The sequence below is a fragment of the Lissotriton helveticus genome, chromosome 1_1 (genome assembly GCF_964261635.1).
Source record: "Lissotriton helveticus chromosome 1_1, aLisHel1.1, whole genome shotgun sequence".
NCBI lineage: Eukaryota > Metazoa > Chordata > Amphibia > Caudata > Salamandridae > Lissotriton > Lissotriton helveticus.
The window spans coordinates 1,707,559,171-1,707,585,567 of NC_136057.1; the positions used below are offsets into that span (position 1 = coordinate 1,707,559,171).

Consider the following 26,397-nt stretch of genomic DNA (forward strand, 5'->3'; position numbering starts at 1 on the left):
AGTTTGACGTGTGATTGGACTTAATAACGTCATCAAAGACTCAGTTCTTCAAAAACTCCATGATTTCCTAGATAAATTAGTATTCAGGCAAGGGGATGTCCCTAGCTGCTGAAGGCGGGTTTTTCTAAGAAATCGTTGCTGATTCTTGGAACATAGTGGAAGTAGTCATGCCGTATTTGGGCTGCATACGCTCAGTCTAAATATGGTAATGATTTCTATGCCTATATAAGGATCGGATAATCTATACCTATATAAGGGCATGAATCTGGAACATTTACACTAGGGTCCGAGATTCATTTACAACAGCATGTCCGATGATGGCAGTCGGTGCCAGCCATGACCTGCAAGTAGTTGTGGCCCAACAACAGTCGTTGGTCGATCAGGGGGAGACAGGCAACACTTTGTAGAGATCTGCTGTGGTTGGGGTGAAGGCGGAGGGGACAAAGTACCCAGCAACCTGCCCTGGAGTGATAACCTGAATCTCCATCTCAGAACTGGAATGTCCTCGAGAAGGAATGAGCCCTAATTAGCAGCTGAATGGTGGGCTTGTACGTCCTATTGAGGGTCATCGGAACCGAAGAGATCTGGTGTGTCTTCTGCGCTGCAGTGGAACATCTTGAGGCACTAAGCTGTAAAGTCACACAACATCTTCTTTGATCGAAAAGACATTCAGGTCTCACAGGTAGCTTCCTTGTGTTCGGGGGAGAGGCATAAATTACACACATGATTGAGAATGATGCATGGGAACTTTGTGTGGCAACGGGGACAGAAACGGAAGGGAATCCATTGCATCACTAGGTAGACATGGCGTGGAGGGAACGTCGAAGATGAAGACTGCCCGAAGGGCAAAGACCCATGAGTGCAACAGCCGTCTCGAGCCGCCCTAGCAAAGTCAACGCTGTTGCACTGAGGAGGGAGTCGAAGAACAGCTGCGATTGAAAATAATACCAATGGAAGCATTTAGAAAGTGTAAACGACGATGATGTTAAACCGGAGCAGAACAGCACACGTCCGAACCAGACGGCAGAAGAAAACAATCTAACAACAATGGAGTCGCTGACCATGCGCATTACTAGCAAGAGGAGGAGTCACTATATCTTGTGACTCGAAAGACTTTCTTTGAAGATAAACAACTTGCATACATCCGAGCCCAACACTAGATGGTGGGAATATGCAAAGCATGTGTATTTACAGCGATCCATGCCTCAAATAGATCTTTACCAATGATAAGTTTCTTTATCTACTGATGGCTACTTCTACCCGCAGATTCCGCACCTCTTGAATCAGTACCACAGCAGTACCCCATGAAAGTGGGTCCGAGGAGAAAACAAGTAGGCTAACCAGCCCTAGGCACTGGCAGGCAAGAGCACAGCCTAAATAACACACTAAATACAGGACAATTCAACAGTAATCCAAATAACAGCCTCAAAACCAGGGCAACAACCAAACTCAAACAGCAAACTCCTGCACATTACAAAAAATAGCAGTCAACCGTAATAACGAAGCATAGGGAAGAGAATAAAACACCTATACAGAATGCCCAATACTAGGGGTCAAAAGACCAGACAGACAAAAAGCTGTCGACACCAGCAAACCAATGGCAAAGCAAATGAAAGGAAAGAATACAGAATATACCAGGCCTCAAGTCACCTGAAACAAAAAAGGCACAGGTTAAAAAATAATCCAGCATAATCAACCGCTCAGGGCATAAGACATTAGAAAGGTGGCCTCAAGTGGTAACAGAAAGCAGTAACCATTCATCAAACTACAAAGTCCCAAAGCAAAGACAAAGAAAACAAAAGTACTGCCCAACAAGGGAGTAGCAGCAGAAACAATGGCCACAAATTGAAAGCCAAGCTGCGACTATGAAAAGACTGCACAGTGCCAGAAATACAACTATCTTACAGAGGCTGGAGGTACAAGGTGAGCGCCATGTCCAAAAAGGGCTTGTTAAACCACAGAAACTAACAAAGAGCTCAAGCAGAATCAATACAACTGGTCCCACTAGAGTGTGCCAAATTGGTCATCCACTAGCCCACACTTGTAAAGGACATGCTATAGTCAAAACAATGACAACCCACAACAAGCAGTAGAGAAAGCCAAATACAGAAATCACAGCAAAAGCCAAGTGCATTCAAGGCAGGAACCAAGGATAAGCCAGTCTCTCAAAGACAGTGACTGACCACCATCCACAGGAGTGAAAACAGAACACAAGGACATCTAATCTGCTACAAATCATACACCAAAATATAGCCACCACCCCACAGCGCACAGAATGAGAAAGAAAGACCCAACACATAGTTGCCGGATAATGCACCACCTGTCTAGTCCACAACAAATTGAATTCTGTGGGACCAATACGTAACACCTCCACAAAGCAAATCTAATTTATACTGCAGATCAAAATCTGATGCGAAAACTACCCCCCCCCCCCCACCCAGCCAGAGACACCAACCAAGAACAGTAGGCAAAGAAAAACAAAATAAGAATATAGTGAAAGGCCCTGCAGGACCAGAAGCAAAACCCCACACTGCACTGCCCAACAGTACTGCAACAGACAATGCAGACATTTGAACGCCATGTGACAGCAATGGAAAACCAAGAGAGAAAAGAGCCAATCAAGGGGGCAGGGGCTGAAAGAGTAGGGAAAAGTCCGAAGGTAAGCAGCATGCCACAGACCCTTCTATAGGCAAACACAATATGTGAAAAGAGAAAACAGGTGGTCTGAGGTGTATGACAGATAAATAATGTTAAATTCAAACAGGAACCATCCAGGCGGTCAAAGGCCTTAACAAACAATGTAGTGCAGAACAATAGATGTACCAAGCCCTGAAACAGGTTATCACATTGATTCTCCCAATAAACCACCTCTACCTGAAGGAGGACACCAACAGAACACAAAATTCCACACCTTGGAAGGGGAACAATCTAAGGAAAGCCAGAACGTGGCACACACAGCAGTCCAATTAGGCTTGATCCACAAAAAGAACTCCCACCAGAAGTAGTACATGGTTCACAAAACCTGAGGCATAAGGTTGATGAAAACATGTCATGAACACCATAATAATGAGTACAACTGGCAACTACCGGAGGGCATAAGATCCAACAAACCAGTGCCCGAACGCAGTCTAGAACTCAGTACCACACACGGTGAAGCTGCCATTGAAACAAAGACCAATAAGAGAGCTAGGGCAACCAAAGATGGACTACAACACTGCAAAATCTTCAAAACAGAAGAACTTTCGAAGAAAGCAGTATCAGATCCGTGTCAACGAGTGCAAAAAAACAAAATGATTCCAGAGTTTCTCATAGAACCGCATATGTCCCAATGATGTCACATCAGAGCGCCACCCACTGTCGCAGGATAGCTGTTGCTATATCTCTAGATCATTCCTAACGTCTTAGGGAGGATCAAGAGGTGAGGAATCTGCAGACAGAAGTATACATCAGAAAATATTGCACACACTGGTATTTGACAATATACTCAGTACAGAATACGTTACTATACTTCTACAGATCACGCAAATAAGAACTACCACAATAATGATCTACAAATTAGTGAATAAAATGATTAGACTCAACAGGAGATATATTCCAATCATATTTCATCAGACATCCATATTTGATTAGCCTAATATCCTACCTAACTTCCTAATTGTAAAAGCACATACAGCCATTATATTGGAAGTACTGCCCAATCATTACTATCTGAATGGTAGCCATGTTTAGCCCACCTCCTACCTTAAAGCATGAAATCTGAGAATTGCCGGTTAGCATCCCTCTATTATCCAGTCCATCTCTTTTGACCCCCCCAGCACATGTATCTTTTATATGTTTTATTATACTGTAGTCTATGGCACAAGCAGGGGCCAACTACAGAGTATAGTGTAAGAATGCCCTCATTTTAGTTTCAGAAAGTACAAAAACGCTGCTGCCTACTGCATTTCCTTTGGTTTAGTATCAGAGGAACTCTACAAGGTCATCTGAAGTGTGTGTCTAGCTAATCTGTAATGCACAATTCTGCACAGAGTGGAAACATTCCATCTCAACCTACTATAAGCAACAGAAAAATAAGTGGAAATCAATAAGCTCATTTTAGTACAAGCCTTAAAATCTGGCCATCTCAGTCACACCAATGCATAAAACAGAATTATCATAAATGACAGGTGTCCAGTACAAACAGAGTTCTCTAATTATCCTACTCACTCCCTGATAGGCTTCTGAGAGATAAAATATGCTGGTCTTGGAAGTAGTAGCCATAGGGTCTCGCCTATGCAAGAGCCATTAGCTTTGCCAATCTGTTTTAGCCATGTTGGACACCAGTATGGCTAAAAGTCTGAGGGGTTATGGAGAGTGGAGTGTCATAAATTGAGTAGAGTGGAGTGTTATGGAAGGAGAGAGTCATAGGGTGGTGTAGTGAAGAGTTGAGTGGAATAGTGTAGAGTGTTGTGGAGGGAGTAGATTGTTGTAAAGTGTGAGGGCGCAGAGCTGAGAGGCTTAGAGTGGAGAACAGTGTTATAGAGTGGAGTGGCAGTGAGTGGCGTGGAGTGACGTAGAGTGTGTTGCAGAGTGCTGTAGAGTGAGGTAGAGCGGAGTATTTTGTCATGGAGTGGAGAAGTGTAGGAGAATGGAATGGCCGCATTTTTCTTCAGCAGTGCCCCTGCACGTCGGTAGGTGGCGTAGGTCGACTCCGCGTTCATCATTGGCATCGTGGTCGTAGAGTATGGCAGATTGGAGTAGTGTTGTAGAGTGAAGTGGCATAGAGTGGAGCAGTGGAATAGAGTGGAGTAGTGCGTCATGGAGTGGCAGTTGCGTAGAGCGTCAGAGTGGAGCAGTATTGTACAGTCGCACAGAGTGAACTAGAGTACTGTACAGTGGAGTGGCATAGAGTGGAGTAGAGTGTCACAGAGTGGAGTATCGTAGAGTGTTGTAGAGTGCAGTGGTGCAGGGTAGAGTGCATTGGTGCAGAGCAGAGTGAAGTGGTACAGAATAGATTAGAGTGGCATACAGTGTAGTGTTGTACAGTGCATTGGTGCAGAGTAGAGTGCGGTGGCGCAGAGTAGAGTGCGGTGGCGCAGAGTAGAGTGCGGTGGCGCAGAGTAGAGTGCGGTGGCGCAGAGTAGAGTGCGGTGGCGCAGAGTAGAGTGCGGTGGCGCAGAGTAGAGTGCGGTGGCGCAGAGTAGAGTGCGGTGGCGCAGAGTAGAGTGCAGTGGCGCAGAGTAGAGTGCAGTGGCGCAGAGTAGAGTGCAGTGGCGCAGAGTAGAGTGCAGTGGCGCAGAGTAGAGTGCAGTGGCGCAGAGTAGAGTGCAGTGGCGCAGAGTAGAGTGCAGCTGCGTAGAGTAGAGTGCAGCTGCGTAGAGTAGAGAGCAGTCGTGTAGAGTGCAGTGGTGAAGAGTGCATTCATGTAGAGTGCATTGGTGTAGAGTAGAGTGGTACCGAGTAGAGTGCAGTGGTGTAGAGTGATGCAGAGTACAGCAGTGCAGTGGTGCATACTAGAGTGGGGTAGAGTGCACTGGCATAGAGTAGAGTGCTGCAGATTAGAGAGCTGCAGAGAGAAGTTGCATAGAGGGCAGTGTCCTGGAGTGCAGTGATGCACAGTGTATTATAGTGGTGTAGAGTGGATTGGCATAGAGTGCAGTAGAGTGGCACAGAGTGCAGAGTGCAGTGGACAAAGCAAGTGGTGCAGAGTTCAGTGGAGCAGAATTCAGTGTCAGAAAGTGCAGATTTGCAGAATAGAGTGTAGTAGAGTGCAATGGTGGAGTGGCACAGAGTGTTGCCGTGTAGAGTATAGTGGCGTAGAGTGCAGTGGTGCAGAGTAGATTAGTGTAGAGTGTATTGATTTTGAGTAAAGTGGAGTAGAGTGCAGTGTCAGAGTGCACTGGCTTACAATAGAGTGCAGTGGGGTAGAGTGGTGCAGGCTAGATTGAAGTTGCATAGTCCAGTGCCGTAGAGTAGATTGTTTCAGAGTAGGGTGAAGTGGCATAGAATGCAGTGTGGAATGTAGTGGCTTGGCACAGAGTGAAGAGGTGCATAGTAGAGTGATGTGGGGTAAAGTGCAGAGGTGTAGAGTGGTTTAGAGAAGAGAGGCGTCGAGTGAAGTAGTGTAGAGTGAAGTGACGTGGCGTGGCTTGAAGTGGCTTAGTGAGGAGTGGTGCAGAGTAGAGTACAGTGGCGTGGAGTGGGGCAAAGTAGCGTGGAGTGGGGTAAAGTGGAGTAAGCATGGTGTAGTAGCACCCTGCCAGTACAGACGCCCCATTTTCAATTGAAATAGCCATTACATTTGCCCAGACATACAGTTGTACTGATAAAAGTATACCGCACATAATTAATAATGTGTGGAATGTCATCACCAAGTGTATTGATTTGTTTTGATCATATTCAAATACTTGTTTCCAACACAATCCAGAATTACTAAAACAATTTACTTCATTCGTTCTTTCCATATTCTGAAATATCTTACCAGTCCATTTAAAATTAGTTTTGCGCTAGAATTTATTTTTTACTTTGTACAGAACACCCCAAGTACCCAGCATGATTGTCACATAAATCCTCTCATTTTGAAGTCAGCGAAAGAAAATTAAACACCAAGCTCCGTGGAAAACAGACCCTGACATTTTACTTCTGTCTTTGAATGCACAGAAAATGTGACAAGATAAGAACAAGATTTAAAGGCCTGTTCACAGAAATTAAGTACTGGTGGAAGAATACAGTAAATAGAGTTTGGACATTGGAAGGGATGAACTCAAGCTGGGCAGCCTAAAACAAATAAAGCCAGCAAATGGAAAACAAGCAAATGCGAGTTACAAACCACAAAGCAAAACGTAAGAAACGGGTGGAATGCATTCCCAGGGAAACTTTCTGAATGATCCCAAGATAATGTTAGCTAGGCTTAGACCCAAAAATGCTACTCAGCTCTCCTATGCAGCAGTTTGGGTCTGTAGAGACTTTCTGGGACTGTGTAATAGTATCAAAGGGTGTCACGCAAGTACTCACCTTCCACTGTTAACAAGTGATTTTGAATAAACAAACAAGGTACTTATCTTCAGTAACAATATATCTGTAAGAGGCATAGATTAGTTATGGATTCCTCATTTTAGAATTATCCCCAGGTGTCAGATTGGATCCGGAGAATTTCTCTTCAGCAGTACCCCTTGCGTTGGTAGGTGGCGTTGGTCGACTCAGCGTTCGTCATTGGCGTCGTGGTCGCCGGAATGACGTTGCGGAATCCACTTAGACACCACCCCTGCGCACTGACGTCAGTTTTTTACACGATATTCTACGCCAAAAGCGCAGAGCCATGCAAGACACTGACCACTGGTGCACAAAACTAGGGCCCTGAAGGGAAGTTCCTTACCCTAGAAGTCAGTTTGCAGAATGGGGAGGATGGGTGGGGCGGTGAGGAACCCATAACTAATCTAAGTCTCTTACAGATATATATCGTTACCGAAGGGAAGTAACTTGTCCCTCTGAAAGAGACAATTAGTTAAGGATTCCTCACCTTAGAACAGATACCCCAGCAATACCAACCCCGGAGGTGGGTCTCCTAACTAAGTTCACACAAGAAAGTCCTGGATAACTGAACTGCCAAAGAAGCCATCTCTCCGGACTTGGCTGTTCAGGCAGTAGTGTTTGGTAAGCGTGTGCAATGAAGCCCACATACCTGCCTGCCAGATGCCATGAAGGGGGACTCCACGTCCCAAAGCAGTAGTGGCTGCTGTCGCCCTGGTGGAATAGGCGGGCAACACCACTGGAGGTTCCTTTTCCGCTAAGGAATAGCAGCGTTTGATGCAAAGAACGACCCATCGGAAGATGGTTCATTTTTGCACGTCCCGAACTTTCTTGGCACCCACATAGTCAACAAGACTCCTGGCATCCACAGAGCAGGTGGAAGATCCTTCTCTTACATGGCAGCCAAGACCTGGAACGAGCTACCGGCACACATCAGATGCGCCCCCTCCCTTAACACCTTCAGGAAGACCCTCAAGACCTGGCTCTTCGGCTAAAAAGATCTGCGGACCCTCCCCCCCCCCTCAGCACCTTGAGACACTCACGGGTGAGTAGCGCGCTTACAATTCCCTGATTGATTGATTGAACAAAGAGCTGGTCATCCACCCAGAATTGTTTTGTGCGATCCAGATAGAATGAAAGCGCACGTTTTGGATCCAGACGGTGGAACCTCTCTTCCTCTTTAGAAGGATGCAGGGGCGGAAAGAAGGTGAGCAAAGTTATGGTCTGTCTTATGTGGAAAGAGGTAACCACTTTGGGAAGAAAAGAAGGTCGAGTCCGAAGGACAACCTTGTCCGGATGAACAGCAAGGAAAGGAGGCTTAGAAGAAAGAGCCTGAAGCTCACTCACCCTGCGAGCAGAGGTGATGGCAACCAGAAAGGCAGTTTTAAGGGTCAGAAGTCTGAGGACAGTTATGTAGCAGCTCGAAGGGAGCGTACATAAGATTCAAGTCCCACTGGGGCATTACGAAAGGAATTGGAGGAAACAAGTGAGTTAAGCCCTTAAGGAAGCGATTTACAATAGGGGACTTGAAAAGAGAAGGCTGGTCAGGCAACCGAAGGTAGCCTTTGAGATTGCCCAGAGCAGAGCCCTGCTGGGCCAAAGAAAGAATGAAGAGGAGAACCTCTGAAAAGGGGGCAGAAAGGGGATCCACAGCCTTTCCTGCACACCATGCCACAAATTTGTTCCATCTACAGGCGTATACCATTTTGGTGGAAGGACTCCTGGCTGCCAATATAACGTTACAGACTTCGGGAGGAAAATCAAAAGGTGTCAACTGTTGCCCCTCAGTCAATCTCCATGCAAGGAGGGGGAGTCTGGACAGGTTTGGGTGGAGGAACGTTCCCTCCTGCTCCGACAGAAGATCCTCCCGGAGGCAGTCTGATCGGAGGATCGATGGCCAGTTGTAGAAGCTCAGGATGCCAGAATCTTTGTGCCCAATCCGGCGCCACAAGAATGACTTCGGCCCGGTAGCGCTTGATCTTCTTCAGCACTCTGGGCAGAAGTGGTATAGGCGGAAAAGCGTATAAAAGACCACAACTCCACTTGCGACAAAAAGCGTTGCCGAGCGAGTGCCGCCTTGGAAATTCCACGCACAGAACAGCTGACATTGTGCATTCTCTTTGGTGGTGAATAGATGTAAAGCTCTCCCCATCGCTGACAAGAGACCTTGCACCACTTCCGAGTGAAGACGCCATTCGTTATCTATCATGCACCGGCGGCTGAGTTCGTCCACCCTGGCGTTCAGCGAACCTGCCAGGTGTTGAACTGCCAGGGACATGCCCTGATGTTCCAGCCACTTCCAAAGACAAAGTGCCTCCTGACATAGGGTCTGCAACCCCAGCACGCCCCGTTTGTTGCAGTACCACATGGCGGTGGTGTTGTCCGTGAACACCTGCACTACTCTCCCTCTGACGGAAGGAAGCAATGCCTTCAGTGCAAGACAGATCGCCCGAAGCTCCAGAAGGTTGATGTGGAGCCTGGAATCCGCCGGAGACCATAGGCCTCTGATCTCCCCCTCTCCTATGTGGCCACCCCACCCCAGCAGTGATGCATCTGTCACCACTGTGAACTCTGGTTGGGGAAGGGAGAGGGATCTGTCGTTGACCCAATCCTGGTTCATAAGCCACCACTGCAATTGGCGTGCAGTGCCCTCTGAGATCTGGACGCAATCAGAAAGATTCCCCTGATGCTGTGCACATTGGAATTTCAGGTCCCACTGCAGAGTCCGCATATGCCACCAGGCATAGTCCACCAGCAGGATTGAAGGAGGCCATAAGGCCCAGTAGTCTCAGGGTCATTCTGACCAAAACCCAGGATAAAGGCTGAAAGATCGGAATCATAGCCCGAATATCCCAGACTCGCTGCTCGGGAGGATAAGCCTGAAACTGCGCTCTGTCCAGAACCGCTCAGATGAAAAGGAGCTTCTGAGAGGGAATCAGGTGTGACTTCTGCACGTTAATGGTAAACCCCAGCAAATTCAGGAGGCCGGCCGTAGTCTGAAGGTGGGAGACAACAGCCAGGGGCGAGCCCACCTTCAACAGCCAGTCATCGAGATAGGGGAAGACTGGAACCCTTGATCTGCGCAGAGGAGCTGCGACCACCGCCATCACTTTCCTGAACACCCAAGGGGGCGCTGGAAAGGCCAAAGGGAAGCACAGTAAACTGATAGTACTTGTGACCTACCGTGAACCGTAGGTGACGCCTGTGGGCCGGCAGGATGGGGATGTGAAAATAAGCATTCTGAAAGTCCAACACTACCAACCAGTTTCCAGGGTAGAGGGCAGACAGGACCTGAGCCAATGTCAACATTTTGAACTTCTCCTTCCGGAGAAAGCAGTGACATTCCTGAGATCCATGATAGGACGCAGGCCCTTGTCCTGCTTGGGCACCAGAAAGTAGTGAGAATAACAACCACAACTTTCTTCTGTGGCAGGAACTTGCTCGATGGCTCCCTTGGCCAAGAGAGTTGTAACGTCCTGTTGGAGAAGGGCCAGGTGATTCTCCGACATGCAATGGAGTTGAGGTGGCATGGATGGAGGGATAGTCTCGAAGGGGAGGGTTTAGCCCCTTCGGTCTATCTGCAAAACCCACCTGTCTGACGTGATGTTGAGCAAGTGGGGGAGGTGATGGCGAATCCTGCCGCCCACTGGCAAATGGTGGCCCTGAAAGGTCGGACTAGGAGGGCTTGGAAGCTGCTGCAGAGGGGGCGCTGGTGGACTGGCCTGCCCGCTGGCTCCCTGACCCATGACGGTGGGTCCCACGTCCCCGGCTGCGCAGAGCTGGACAGCTTGCGCAGGCCTGTGGCTCTGGGTGAAACGTGGCAGGGTACCCATTCCGTAGCCAAGAAAGGGGCGAAAAGCAGACTGTGCAGGGCGAGAGGTAGAAGCGAGGCCTAAGGATCTGGGCGTAGCCCTGGAGTCTTTAAAGCGCTCGGGCACGTTGTCTGCCTTGTCGCCGAACATGCGACGGCCATCAAAGGGCATGTCTAAAAGTGTAGCTGGACATCACCCCGAAAAGCCAGGCGTAGCGTCTAAGGGCTACTGACGCTGAAATCGTCCTGCCTAGCGAGTCGGTGGTGTCAAACCCACATCAGATGGCGAACTTCACTGTGTCTCTCCCTTCGGCCACAGTACAGGAGAACACGGGCCGGGCCTCCTCCGGACCCTGTTGCAACACCTGCATGACCGTGTCCCACACAGACTGGGAGTAACAGCCCAAGAGAATTGCAGTGTTCACTGACCGCAGTCCTAAGCTGGGGGAAGAAAAAAATTTCTTCCCAAGATGGTCCAGCTTCTTGGATTCCCTATCAGGTGGTGCGGCAGGGAATGAGCCCTTGGAAGGCAAGGCCCGGACCACCAAGCTCTCAGGGGTGGGGTGTTGGGAGAGTAAAATAGGGTCGCCCGTGTCCGGTCGGTGGTGTTAGGCAATCATCCTATCCACAGGTGCGCCTGTGTTGGGCTTGGACCAAGTGCCCAAAAGGATGTCCGTGAGGGCCTCATTGAATGGCAGCAGGGGCTCAGAAGAGGCTGCTGCCAGTTGAAGCACCTCGGTCACGAGGTTAGTCCTAACCGCCACCGTAGGAAGTTCGAGGTTTAAGGCCTCAGTCACCCTACGCAACACCACTGCGTATGACGCACCTTCCTCCGTTGCCACGGTAGGGGGAGAAAGGTTACCAAGGTCTGGGGAAATGTCCAGACCACTGGCCTCACCCAACTCCTCTCTCCAGTCCGGTTCTTCCAACTGGTCTGCCAAAGGGTCCACAGACCTCTCCCACTCCACCTCACCCTCCTCTGGTGGCCACTCAGGGCGATAGGGAACACCAGGGGAGAACAGGGGTACAAAAGTACCAGTCGGTACCGGTACCGACGTCGGGCGACATCGGTCCATCTCCATGTCCACATTGAGGGGGAGGCCGGGGTCAACGTTATCTGGTGACACAACCGGCGGCAAAGAGGGCGGAGGCGTCGCCAATGGATTTGGTGGCGGAAGAGGTGTCACGAGGTCGACCGGCGCCGATCCGGATCCAGACCTTCATCCCCGGGGCCCTGCGGCGCTGAAGCTGCCAGCATTGAAGGCCCAGAGCCCCCAGCCGAGTCCGCGGGGCCTGAAGGCGCACTGGCGGAGTCGGGCTGCCCAAAAATAGAATGGAGGACTTCGTAAAAACTACGAAGTTGGGTAGGGGTCACTCAGGCTTCCGAAAAGGAAGGGAAGCTCGGAGCTGACCCAACAGGCTCCGCGGGCGGAGAAGGGTGACTACCATCCGCATCCCGCGTCGATCGACGGACGGGGAGAACGAGAAGAGCGATGGTGCTTCTTCGCATTCTTTTTGTGCTTTGACTTACCCGAAGACTAACACTTTCATGAGGAATGGTGGTGATGGCTCCACGACCGGTTCCGCGACCTCCCTCTCGACCGGGACCTTGAGCGCCGCGGAGCTGACTGCTGGGCCTCCAAAAACTTTCAAGACCACTCTTGCAAAGACTTCGGGTCATGGCACGACATTCGGAGCATGACTTCAAGTTGTGGTCGCGCTCCAGGGACCAGAGACACACAAGATGGGGTCCGTCACCAACATCAGCTTGTGACAGGAGTCACAAGGCTTGAAACCGGTCCGCCAAGATGACATCCCTGTGCACCAGGAGTCGTAACGACTCAAAGACATCAACAAAAGTCGCCAAAATAGAGTCAAAAAGTGACTCGAGGTACCGCGCTCTCTGGATCTGCACCGGCTGGCGTGGAAAAAGAAAGAGAACTGACGTCAGCGTACAGGGGCGGCATCTAACTAGACACCGCAACGTCATTCCGGTGAACACGACTCCAACGACGATCGTGAAGTCGACAGACGCCACCTACCGATGCGCAGGAGTACTGCTGAAGAAAAATTCTCTGGATCCAGTTTGACGCCTGGGGGTAATTTTAAGGTAAGGAATCCATAACTAATTGTCTCTTTCAGATACAAGTTTTACTACTGGAAGAACATAAGACTCAATCCTCCGCTTTTGTATTTGCACTCATTGGCTTCCGTTCAGCAAGGTTCTGTTAACCTAGTGCTGCCTGAACAAAGGTAAGGAAGGCTGAATGCTGCCAAAACCAGCAGCTGAAAAAATAACAGTTAAGAGCAGCTGCAGTGCAATGAGGAGTGAGAGGACAAGCAGAGTAACTGAACTGTTAGACACCGGAGGTCTGCAGCGAGACAGCAAAAAGACTGGATGAGCTCCTGGTATTGTGTTTCTTAAAAGAACCATTCAACAAGATCAAGTTCATCTGATGCGGAAAGGATGTATAAAGTGTTTTCACATCTAATGTAAAAAAGGTGACATGCTTTTCCAGTGCTAGATCAACATACTGAGCAGATGGGTAGTATATTTCAAGGAAGATTTTTTTTTGTACAATAGGTTGCAAGTAGTCTACGTATTTGCCCGTAGTCTCAACAATAGACCCAAGGTTGGGTACAATGGCCAAAACAGGAAGATTTCTTGCATCTTTATGGATTATGGAGAAAAAGCATATATATAGACTTTTATAATGCTTTTGTAGTAGAAACATGTAGAGTCTCTATAAATCCAATTCCATCTATTCAGATTCATCTAGAATCCAGTTCAAAATATTTATGAATTCAACTGTAGTCAGTTTCCAATTTCAGGTATATTGTTTAATCGGTTAATTGTTCAAGGGCTTTCTGTTTCTAATATTGAGTATCCATTGCAACCACTGCATCCTCTTTGTCTGCTATTGTGTCAGGGGCCTGATGGTTGTTAGCCAATTTGTGGAGAATGCTTTTTTCTTTTATAGTAGATTCTGTTTTTATCGTATCTGAGACAATTCTCTACTCACTAGGTTTCCAAGGGTGTCTATTACCTTATGGCTAATTGTAGGCATATAGTTGTAGCATAGCTTGAAATTGCAGTATTCTTGTTGTCTGGTGTCTTGTACAATGTCTACTTTAGGCCACGTTTTTAAATATTAAGATGTAGTAGAATTTGCCAAGAAATTACACTTACCACACATAGAAAGTGTTTGTAATAAATTCCCACAAGCAACTGAAGGTTGATCATGAAAGGATGCACTTCTCTTCAGCCTGGGAACTCCCATAATAACTTTATAAAAGTGCACATTCCAAGTAGAAGGATTCTAGTCAAATGTGAATTACATTGCTATTAAACATATACAAAGGATTTCACTTTATCCGAGCTTAAACACTGCATGAAGATTTCATTTAAGTCTAACAAGGACATTTTCTTGCAGTATCCAGGAGTTTGTGAGGAGACATATGAGCTGGTTGCTGTCAATCTGCTGAGGAATTGCATCAGTGACGCTCTAAGAGAGTTCTGAACTGATGTAAGAGCTCCGGCAGGCACCAAACATGCTATAATCTGGTCATTTCAAGGTGGCAGAGTTGCAGCTGTAGTCGTATGGCACCACCTGGCAGTATTAGAGAGCTATTGCTGTGGAAAACTCTTCCAGACCAGTCAGGCACCTAAAAAGAGATTCAAAGAATGAGGAATGTAGGGGTAGATGTACCCATTAAAAATACCATGGAGGGAGAATGAAAAGAGACCGTTCTACATCAGTACTGTAATGTAGGTAAATTAGTGTTACCTTCTATCAATCTGACAGTATTTTAGGGGTTCTCTGTTAAAGACTCATGCAAGTTCTTCCAGGTGCTGGTTCCGAAAGGCCGGTCACTCACTGTTGGCAAGGGCACTCCACTTATACAGCAGCCCAGTAGGTCTTCATTTCACCACAGCTTCTAGCAAGTCATTGACCGCAAGCTTCTCAAGCATAGGATGAAATCACAGTCCAACTTCTGGTTCTTCAGACGCCTCTCCTCCATCAGTGTGCTGGCTAGGGAGGAAGTATTCTTTTTCTCCGCATAGGCCTGGCCTAACCAATCAAACAGTCGGCAACTATGTCCAGGTCAAGTAGTCCTGGTACCACTCAAGAGACTGGTTTAGGTTGGGTCACAAGAAAAGTAGAACAGCTATGGCCATTTCTTAAATAAAAGTTATCCCGAACATGGAAGCAGGAGACAGAGGAATCATTCTATAAGAGGTTCTGTAGCCACATCAAAGGGGCTCTTTATGGGTTATAGCATCCCATCCACAGGAACATTTGGTTTCAGAGCAGTACTGGGTAGGACCAAATACTCAATGTCCATTAGAAGCCTCACACGAACAAGACCATCATCTAGTAACAAACACAAACAGAGTTCACTGACTTGCACAGTTCAACAATGCAGGTATACACGGGAAACCAACACACAAACCATCAATCTGCATGCACATCCCGGACATCATCAGAACCCTAGTTACAGGATTTAGTAGAGTATTACTCCATATAGCCAGAGGTAAAAGGGCTGCAAGACAGGGCGGCTATGGATAATGGTGCCACCACGGTGTCTCATATCCTGATTAGAGGGAACAGTAGTCATCTTCACAAAGAGTGGTGCACTTCCGGTGCTCTCTGATGTCAGATTACAGCTCTGATGCCTTACAACAATGAACTGGAATATCTCCAATGAACATGCAGGGTTGTTAAGTCCACTGGGGAGACAACACTCGGGGATGTCCAGAAAAACACCCAAGAACATGTCATCATGGCTTCAACAATCTATGCATATGATTAATGTCCGATAAATAGTGCTTTTAGGAAACACTTTGATTTTGTTTTGCTACAGGTTCTTATCTAGGTGTTCACCCATGTATGAACTCTGCTATTTCCCATGAAAATACAACCCCTGGATTTCAGGCTCTTCTTTACCCGATTACAGATTACTGTATTTGAAGTACTGACCCAGATTCAAGAATAAGACTGTAGCCTATTGACTTTAAAGTCTAAATGTTACTGCTTGATGCTGAGCAAATGCTTGTTTTGAGCCTTTTTTTCCTCCAGAATACATTATCCCTGACATTTAACTACGTAATATCAGGAACAAGTGGAACAATTTAAATAGTACGAGTGATCAAAGTACTCCCTGACAGACTACAAAGGGCCGGATCAAGGGTGTAGGAGAGAATAGGAAATAGTAGATTAGAGCTGACTGTAATGGCCTAACATGCATCCGATTGTACAAGAACCCTCTCTCCCTTCCCCATTACCGTTTCAGAAGACAGGTCAGCAGTTCATGGACACGCTGCTGCAGAATGACTGCACCCGTTCTTAGTGGATCATTCTCATAAGACACCTTCTCAGGTAGATCTGCCAGGTCCTTCAACAGATGGCGAAGCTGGAAGAAAGCCTCTACTGTCCCAGTGAACCTGCAAAAAAGCAACAACTCAGTAGCTTACAAACACAAATGTAACTATAGACTGTAGAGAGCATTCTAAATCTCTCCTATATGTTTGCTTCCAGGTTGGGAAAATGAGTGAGAGAGATGGATGCTCTCTAGACAGATATTTTACAAGAGTTGTAGTGGGAAGGCTGTTGATTTCAAACTGCTGAAGCTGTGACCTCAGATCACAATTCACATACATAACATGCTGTGCAACCTTAGATAACCACTGACCTCTTAGTACTTTGGTTTATAAACTGAGTTATCACTTTGGTTTATAAACCGAGTTATCAAAGCCTTGAACCAGCACAAGGACAAACTGAAATCTATCCACTGGCTTTTCAAAATGGGGCTATGCCTCAGCTGCAGTAGCCATGCGTGGCAAGAGAGGTGGGGGTTTTGCAGAACAAAATGGCCCCATAACACCCAATAAATGGTTGGTGTCATCACAAAAATATTGTGCTGTATACCTGGGCCGTGCATGTGAAGGGGTTATCTGAAATGACTTTACATGCCTCATTCCTACTCAGAACTTTGCCTGTCCCTGAAAATGTTATCACATGAACTTTCTCTCAATGGTCAAGTGAGCGCCTTGCTTACTCTATCCACCTCCCCAATAGAGGAAAGTAAAACGTTGGAGCATCTATACAACCCAAGGCCCAAACTGATGCTCTCAGGAGGTGACACCTACCAGTTCTCCAGGAGGCTCAGGCTGACATCAACTGGGGCTCCGATGCAGGCCTCCTGTTGCCGACGCATCCACTCCACAAGCTCCTCTTCAAGAAAATGCACCAGAGTCTCACATCGGCCCAGAAGTTCTTGCAGCCGGGCCAGAATTTCCTGTCGAGTTGAAAAATACATCTGAAATCCCATTGAAAAAGACAAAATGTGAGGCACGAGCACCTGGATCAAAGCTTTGATTGCTCATAGCTAACCTCACCTTCACTATAGCAATCTAAAATAAGATTCCATTGCTGCATGTAACATTTAAAAGATGAACCTTGAATCCAGTTGATAGAAATAGATCTGATTTACTGAAGATTTGTATTAGATCAAGATGATAATAAAGTATTAAGTAAATTCAATTATAATTCCACCAGGAGCAGCTGGACTGCTGCTCAGCCTCAGATGTAACTGACTCTCATCTCAAGCATACACAACCAGCATTCTATGTGACATCATAGATGTATGTTGAGCAAGTTATAACAAACACTAAAGAAGGACAGAGAAGAAAGAAAAGCAGGATGTAACACTGCAGTTCTTTGCGTCCTTCTGCTAATCCAGGTCCTTAAAATGCAGCTACACATCTAATTGGATTTTCCTATCAGTCTGCAATAGGCATCAGCTCAAAAGAAGATCTTCTTGAAAGGACACTTCAACAACAAAACTAGTAAGGAATCAACTCAGTGGCAACGGGCAACATTAAAATATGATGGGACCCGAGGACCAAAAAACTCACCTTATATATTGCACGGAGCCACATCCGGGGTCTCTCTCCTTGGCGATGACTCCAGCAGGCAGCAGTTAAGGGAAGGACTCCCTAGTACAACGTGATTCCAACCAAGTCTGGAGCTGCAGAGCAGCTCCAGGATTGGTTTGGAGCAGGCTAACCCAGCACACATTTTGCAGCTGGGGGCCTGTGGCTGCAATCCCTTTGCGGTTTCTCAGCCCTGGGATTGTGCAGGCTGAAGTGTGCATGTCAGACTGGCCGGCTGCACACTGGCAGGGGCTGCAGTAACAGTGCAATTGCACGAATCAGTCCGGTCCCCTCAAGTTGTAACAGAATGAGCCTGTGACCAAAATAAAATGGTATTTTTTACCATTTGATTGATGCGTGTGCCTGCTGCACTCGCTGAGAGCGGGGTGAAGCTCCTCCGCCATAACGGAGGAGCCCGCTGAATTAACTATTTATCTGTAAAATAAGGGTTGCAGGTTAATTTGGTTGGAGATGCAAGTGCTGTAGACTCTACTGTGATCTGATGTTGGGTTCAGATTATTGCATCTTGTTTTTGTTTTGAAGTATTTTTAATTTTGGCTTGCAACATTTGTTGCTCACATTCCTTGAAATCACAAATATAACAACCTTTGGTAAGGCAGTTACTCTCTAATGCAGTACATGCCTGTGTGCTTAAGGAAGGTGAAGCGTTTCACTATTCTGTTAATTGTGTGCATCTCGGTTGTTGGGAGGATTATATATGAATCTATAACACAAGCAGCTGAAAAATGATAATGGCAGGCAAGTAACTTTTTCCACACTAAACAAGTGCATTTAACATATTTGCAGCACTTTTTAAATATGTTCTTGGTTTACATGCTGTGCACATACTATTTATAATTTAGCAGCACCCACTAGTTTTAAATGTAAAGATATCTTTATTGCACATTTTATGGCTTACTTTTACTCTCAACCTAACAACAAAAAGAACCGGGGGTCTATAACGGAGCTTCAAGTACTCCGAGCTGCTGCAAAACTCCTACATAAGTGAGTTAGGCGCTAATAGAGCTACATAAGTCTCTATATCAGAATGTGTGCCAGGACAAAGGGCGATGGATGGGTCTCATTGATCAAGAGACATACCACCCCATTTTTGGATGACCAAATGAGAACACTTGATCTACATACCTATTTGATGGGAATCCAACACATCTCTGTACGGGTCTTACCAACAATCTCAGTAGGTCCTTCGACAGGTTTGTCCTGGCACACATTCTGATATAGAGACTTATGTAGCTCTATTAGCGCCTAACTCACTTATGTAGGAGTTTTGCAGCAGCTCGGAGTACTTGAAGCTCCGTTATAGACCCCAGGTTCTTTTTGTTGTTAGGATTACAGTTAGGGGGATACGAACTGGGCAGGTCTTTAAATTTCCCTCAGACCCTTCTTCAATTGTTTGTGTTTTACTTTTACTCTCCCCTCTAAGTGGAAAATCCGTTCTTAAATTAATTCATATCAGGTCATATACAGAGAACAAACATTTATACACATGTTCCTATCTTCCCCACAGAAAAGACACCCGCGGAAGAAATTACCCACCAGACACTCGCATTTTAGAAAAGTAAAAAGATACTCTACTATCCCTCCTCGAATGTAGCTATTCAGCCCACCAGAGGAGCCCGCACCCTGGACCCCTTCTGCCTAGCACCATTGCCTTTTCTTGCATATACTGCCACCTCAGTGTGTAAATAGCCAATAGACAGGCAAGCCATTGTTAGACTGAAGGCAGAGAAAGGTCTTGCCATGCTGTAGCCAAGCACAGCCTAAAAGTCGTCATTGCAATAAACACAAATGCCTGTGTCTGGCTAGGGATTAATTCATTGCTAACCCCAAGTAATATGAGTTGTGGGCTCAATTCTATACTTAGAACGATTCTTCCCCCCAGGAACTCAGTAATGTCCTCTATCAGGTCCCCTAGGGCCGGGCAGGTTGTGAACATGTGTATAAGTTCCGCCCCGTAAGAGTGGCATCGGGGACAATGCACATTTCTGGTTCCACCCCACTTAGCTATTTTCCCTGGAATGTGGTACAACTTGCAATAGGGTTTAGAGTGCTGTAATTGCAAAGAGGCAGAAATTAAGACAGACTGGGCAAGATTTCGGGACTCCGAGAGGACATCTGCTCCAGTCTGAACCTTCTCTTCCCACCACTTTTCCTGCTTTTCTGTATCATCTGTCATAAACCCAATTAACAGCTGATAAAACCTCCCGATGGGGGTTTTTCATAATCAAGACTATCAACCAGCTCAAGCCTAGAGAATTCATCGGCACCTCCCACTTTTTTCAGCAAAAAATCACGGATTTGAAGATATTTAAAGAACTGACAGTGCCCTAGATTAAACCTGTGCCGTAGAATCTCAAACGAGATAGCCTTCCCCTCCTGGAAGGAATCTCCTAATTTTGAAGGTCCGTCCTCTTCCTATCGATTTATACAGGAGTCCCGAAAGATAACTGGGAGATTAGGGTTTTTATGTAATGGAGTGTAAAAGTTCAGACAGCCCAGCCCTACTTTCTTCTGAACTGCTGCCCATATTTTAAAAGAGCAACGGATTCTCTTAAAATTAACTCTTTTGAGGTACCCATACTTAAGCATGCTGCCAAAGTACTCCCCATGCCGCATCCCCAATCAGAAGTTCATACGGGGTGGGACTTTTAATGAGCCTATCCTTTCATCCCCAACAAAACAGACATCTGTTATAGGGCAGTGGCACAGTAGTATATTCTTATATTGGGTACACCTAGCCCTCCACGCTCTTTCTGGAGGGTCAGATATTTCAGTGCCCTTCTTGGCCTAGTGTATGCCTGTACAAATCTAGACATCACCCGTTCAATAACCATAAACCATTGGTTCCCTACTTCGAGAGGGATAGCTCTAAAAAGTAGCGTATTTTAGGCAATAAAACCATCTTAATCAAGTTAGTTCTTCCTATCAGAGACATTCCTAAGTTATTTATTCAACCAAATTCTACCCTAGTACTTTTAATTAATGGATCTAAATTTATCTGTATATTTTTATCTACTTCAGCTACTATATTTACCCTCTAATGGGTAGCACCGTCAACCACACGTCTATCCTCTCGTTTCACTTCTCTATTTTCACCAATTTGGGTCTTATCCCAATTTAATAGATATCCCGAAAATTTGCCAAACTGATTAGCCTCTTCATCTATTTTTCTTAATGCCACCCAGGGATCTGTAGTGACTACCGTCAAATCGTCGTGTAGGCCAATATTTTTAGTTCAATCTTGTGGCCTAATAGGCTGTATTAACTAATTGTTTGCTATCCTCCTTATCAGAGGATTGATATAAAGGGTGAATAACAAGGGAGAGCAGGGGCATCCACGTCTTGTGCCCCGCTGTATCTTTAAAAGTTCCGACAAGCCACCCATCATGGAAATCCTGGCCATAGGCTGCTGATACAATGCTTTCATGGCTATGCCAAACCCAGCCCCTAAACCGATCTTCTCCATCATAAACCAGAGATAGTACCAGGAGACCCTATTGAATGCTTTTACAGCATCCAAGAGTATTAAAGCCATAGGGTCTCCCTTCACTAACCTGCATCGAAAAGTGTGATTACCCGCCTGATATGGTTTGTTGTTCCTTAACCTGGAAAAAAGCTGTGTTGCCAAGGAGACATGATTTTGCTGTTTATTACAGACAGCCTTGAATTTCTCAAAAATGAGATTGGGCTATTTACTGCCTCGTCTGGACCGCCAAGAGGTGGCCCACCCTCTGACTATATTCATAATATAGATGTTTATGTGCCAAAAATTTGCCTGCAGCTTTCTTTGTCGAAAGGCTCACTATTGCTGCCTTCGCGACGGCTACTTTCAGCTGTGCCGTCCGAGTCTCCATACCCAAGGCCACTGCTCTTGTTAACTTAGCTCCTGCAAGTTACAACCCTTTATATAGGTCACCCAGATGGAGTCTCTTTTTTTTGATGGGCCCAGCTGTACCAGGTGGTCTCCCCTCGAACCCCAGCTTTGAAGGCATACCAGATTATCCAGACGGAAGCACTGCCTATGTTTTCTGACATAAAAACTGGGATCCAATCCCGCATATGATTAAGGTATGCATCATCCACTAAAAGAGCCAGTTCAAAAGAACAAGAACCACGGCTGGCCCGGCTTATCTCCTCTCCTAGATAAGCCGGGCCAGCCGTGGTTCTTGGTACCAATACCAACGGGCTGTGGTCTGACATGACCAGGGGCCATTTCTCTATTCTGCTACCCTGCAAAAGATCTTGATGAAATAAAAAAATTGTCCAGCCTTGCATATACTTTATGTGGACCGGTCAAATATGTAAAACCTGGATCCAAGGGAAATTCTCTCTCCAAACGTCCCTCAGATCGTGGGTTGAACTTAGATTCAGCAGAGATCTAAGAACCTTAGGTTTACAGCCTTTATCATTTTTATCCCACATGGCCACCAAGTCCACATTCAGATTGATATTAACATCCCCACACATGATGAGCGGTAGTAGCCATAAAGATAACTCAGAATTTAACCACTCAAAAATGCAGGGTCATCTAAGACTGACCCATATACTGAACAAAGTGCGACTCCCACCCTGGGAGACTTGCACTCAGCAATGACCCAACAACCATATTTATCTCCCCAGACCCTAGGGAACGTACACACAAAATAAGCTACCCTGAATAAATATCTGATTTTATATGTGAAAACCAGGCACACTACGCTTAATTAAGTGGGGTGCCAGGCATCTCAAAAAATGTGAAGGACTGTCCTCACACACCACCAGGTGTCATGCTTAGTCATTGGCAGTCCTCGCTCTCTAGAAATGGCATTTGGTAGAGAGCGGGCCTTCACCTGAAGAGAGGGAGGCATTTCTAAGAACTAAGTGGGGGGTACATGATAAAGTGAGAAGTTAAAAATTAATGCAAATGCCAAATACAATTTATTTGTTAGGTGTTTGCTTAATATTAAAAGTAAAGCGTGGGGACCTGGGGGTTTAGTACCCCATCCCCATCCGTGCCGTTAACATGTTTCTGCCATGTCGGCCCGGAACGTTAATGGCATTCATCAAGACAAGATAAGGGCTCCTATCAAATCTCTTCAGATTAAGATATGACCACCATGTAGGATGACTTATGTCGATTCATAAACTTTATTCGATTCAAAATAATAGAATCACAAAAGTATACAGACCTTAATTTAAAAGCATATTGACACCAATAGGTCAGGATAATTCATTCTACAATTTATACATAAGAATCTAAAATAAAAGCAAAAATTTCCAAAAGGAACTTATACAAATATTACATATCATTTATCAATTAATCACACCCTGTACCAAAAAAAAGGTATTAACCAAACTAACAATGCCGTTTCCTAAATTGTAATGACAGTCGTATGAAGCTTAACATGGCGCAGCATACTCCAGGTGATAACGATAACAAATAGTCATAACCCTCTTTATAGTTACATGGTCGCCGACTTTTTAGGATAGGCTTAATAAACCTGCTTCTTGGTTCCTTATAAAGAGAACAAAAAAGGACAAAATGAATAGTATTTTGACTGGTTTTGTTATCACAAGGACAAGGGGGCAGCCTCTCACACCAACCCCCTTGTTTTGGAAAGGCAAAAAGAAAGTGGAGTGTGTTTAATCTAAACCTTGTCAGATAAAAGCGCCATTGCACATGAGTAGTAAATGTTAAATAAAATTGGACCTTCAATTTACCCAAACAATTTGTTAGCTGATCTAAATGTAACATACTTAAGCTATTACGGTAACTTGTTTTAACACCTTCAATGCTAAGGCAATTCCCGCTGGGTGCTGGTACTAGAGATTTCCCATTGTTCATGACAAGGTCAGCTCGTCATAAGCACAGTGTACTGCATGACGAGCTGGCCTTGTCATTAGCATGGAAGTGGTTAATTAAAGATTTTATATCCCCCTGCATATTTTCGGGATTGTCATACAAATGGCCCAAACCAATTCTATGCAGAGTGTCTCTAACATATGAAAGCCATGGGATCTTCATCGCATGTTCAAGATTTTTACAGTCCTGGAGGATATCTTTTGAGAGCTGAAGGTCTTCTGATAACCATACTTTGCCCCATAATAGTAAAAGGGAAACGCGGATGATGTCAGTCACGTATTCCATTCCCATCTCAGTGTGGCAGAAACTATTAGATGAACCTGGTGGGATTGATAATAAACGCTTTAGAAATTTATTTTCCATGACCTGGATCATGGCTGGGCTTTCTATCCCCCAAACCCCTGCCCAATAAGTGGCCACAGATAGGCATTTTGCTCTGTACAGGGTTTTTAAGTGTGGAACTGGTTTTTTGTCCTAATTTACTGCAAAAGCGAAATAGACCCTCTATAGATCGGCTAGTACTTTGTACACGCGCCTTCATCAAAGGCACCCAGCTCAGTTTGTTGTTAAATAAATTACCCAAGTAATTAAAATTGTCAACTTTGTCAATGGTAGAATTAATTACCATGAACATACGGGTTTTTGTCCCTTTGGGACCACAGACCATTGCAAAAGATTTTGCAAAGTTTACCTTTAGGTCCAGGTCCAGCATAAAGTTGTTAAATGCATCCAAACAGGTCTGCATACTATTAGCTGTAAGAGTCATTAATACCGTATCGTCGGCATAAGATAACATAGGTATCTTCTTGCCGTTTACTTTTGGGAAATCCGAGCAATGTTCCAACAAAAACTTTTCCAGGCCATTAGTATAAACTAGGAACAAAAAAGGCGCTAAAATACAGCCTTGTCGCACACCCTCGGTTGAGGATAGATTTAGTCTTTTCCCCCCCCTGGCCCAAATCTTATGGACACAGTTGTAGCAGCGTGTAATCTGCGGAGCAGGGTAACCAGGGGTTCTTCAAATCCCATGTTCTCCATCATCTGCCATAGTTTGTTTCTGCAAACAGTGTCAAAGGCACTGGATAAGTCCATGAAGGCCAGATGGATAGAAGAACCCCTGGCCTTCATGTACTTACCCATAATTAGTGCCAAATTTAAACACTGTTCGGTCGTTCCCTTTCCTCTCCTAAACCCATATTGGGAATTTACAATTAGGCCCACGGAGTCTGCCCATGTCTCCAATCTGGCCAAAATTATCCTCCCCAATAGCTTACATGATGCGTCAATTAATGATATAGGGCGAAAACAACGTGGGTCGCACCTATCACCCTTCTTGAAAATCGGCACCACCACTGCCTCCTTCCAGGATAGGGAAATGCGACCAACAATAGCTGCTTTAAATACATTCAATAGCAATGGGGCCCATACAACAGTATTATGTTTAAAAAAAGTCCAACGGCACCGCATCTGGGCCAGGGGCTTTTAGTGGGACACCTTTCCTCAAGGCCTCTTCCACTTCCAGGAGTGTAAGCGAAGAACTAAGCAGGGAAGCTGTAACCGGGAAGTCCACATCCTTTATTTCATCCTGCAGACCTAAAAGGGGTACAGACTTAGGATTAAACATTTTCCCATAATGGGCTTCCCATGTCTCACCCGTTATCTGCATCACCATATTATCCTTGCCATCACTGGAAAGAAAAGGACGATTTATCACTTCCCAGAAAAGCCTACTATCTTTCAAATCTGAGGCTTTCTCTAGGTCATCCCAAGCTAGCTTTTTAAAATCTAGCTTCCGTTTTTTAATTGCCTCTTTATAGGTGCTTCTCGCAGTTCTTACCAACTCCTTATTCCTTGGTTTTTGTTGCAAGGCCCTTTTAAATAATTTTTGAGCTGCGAAACAAACAGCATCAAACCATTTAAAGCCCTTGAATTGTTTATTAACCATTGGTTTTTTAAGATGCTCTGCCACATTCCCACACAAAATTTCAAAATTCCTGATTGTATTTTCAGGGTCTGTGATTGGTGATAAACAAAACTTAATTTCAGAACTATTGGCACTTAAGACCTCTACCTCCAACCCAATTGCATCTACTTTCTCCCACTTCAAAGTAACACCTTTGTTCCTATTATATGTTATTGGTTGGTCCCAGATTGGATGCTTTGTAATAACGGGGGGCACAAAGTTAAAATTAGAGGATTATGATCGCTCACCGGATTTACATGTGTCTCAAATTTATCAATATGATGTAAATGGCTACTAGATACAATAGCGAAATCAATAACACTCATAGAGCCTCCAGTTCCCTGGAAAGTTGGTATGGGAAGTGAATTTGGGGCAACCCATGATTCCATTATGCATAAGTCATTGATGACAATAATATTGTTTAACACGTCACCCTGAGGTGTATGCTTAAAGTGTTGCATAGGGTGATCATTTAGATCTACCAAACCACAAACATTTGACCCACCAAATTTACACAAGGAACAATTAAAATCACCAACCCATAAAATAAATAATGAGGGTAAATTACTATGCACCTTGGATATATCCTCCTGCAAATTCACAATTACAGCTGTCTCATAATTATCAGAGACATTGTAATACCAGTTAATCAACAACAGGGGCACGGGAAACAGGGAATGTAACAAACGTAATTGATACCAGGGGGTATCCACTACCTTAGATGTTGTTAGATTATTCCATTTAAGAGAAATGGCGGTCATGATACCACCTTTTGCCCTGCCTGCCTGCGATGGCACTACTAATACATTAAATGA

General features: G+C 45.5%; 1 protein-coding gene across 10 annotated transcripts in view; it reads right to left on the reverse strand.

The window, feature by feature from the left end:
* Window positions 1-26,397, reverse strand: part of STAT2 (signal transducer and activator of transcription 2) — a 1,031,780-nt gene that overhangs the window by 679,960 nt on the left and 325,423 nt on the right. For 6 of the 10 annotated variants that reach the window (XM_078689088.1, XM_078689089.1, XM_078689093.1 and 3 more), the window contains 2 exons: window positions 16,971-17,140; window positions 16,107-16,265 (listed from right to left, as the gene is read on the reverse strand). In XM_078689088.1, coding sequence (XP_078545214.1) covers window positions 16,107-16,265; window positions 16,971-17,140 — 329 coding nt within the window. The remainder of the gene's footprint in view (window positions 1-16,106; window positions 16,266-16,970; window positions 17,141-26,397) is intronic. The other 4 variants (XM_078689090.1, XM_078689092.1, XM_078689097.1 and 1 more) reach the window with 1 other exon arrangement.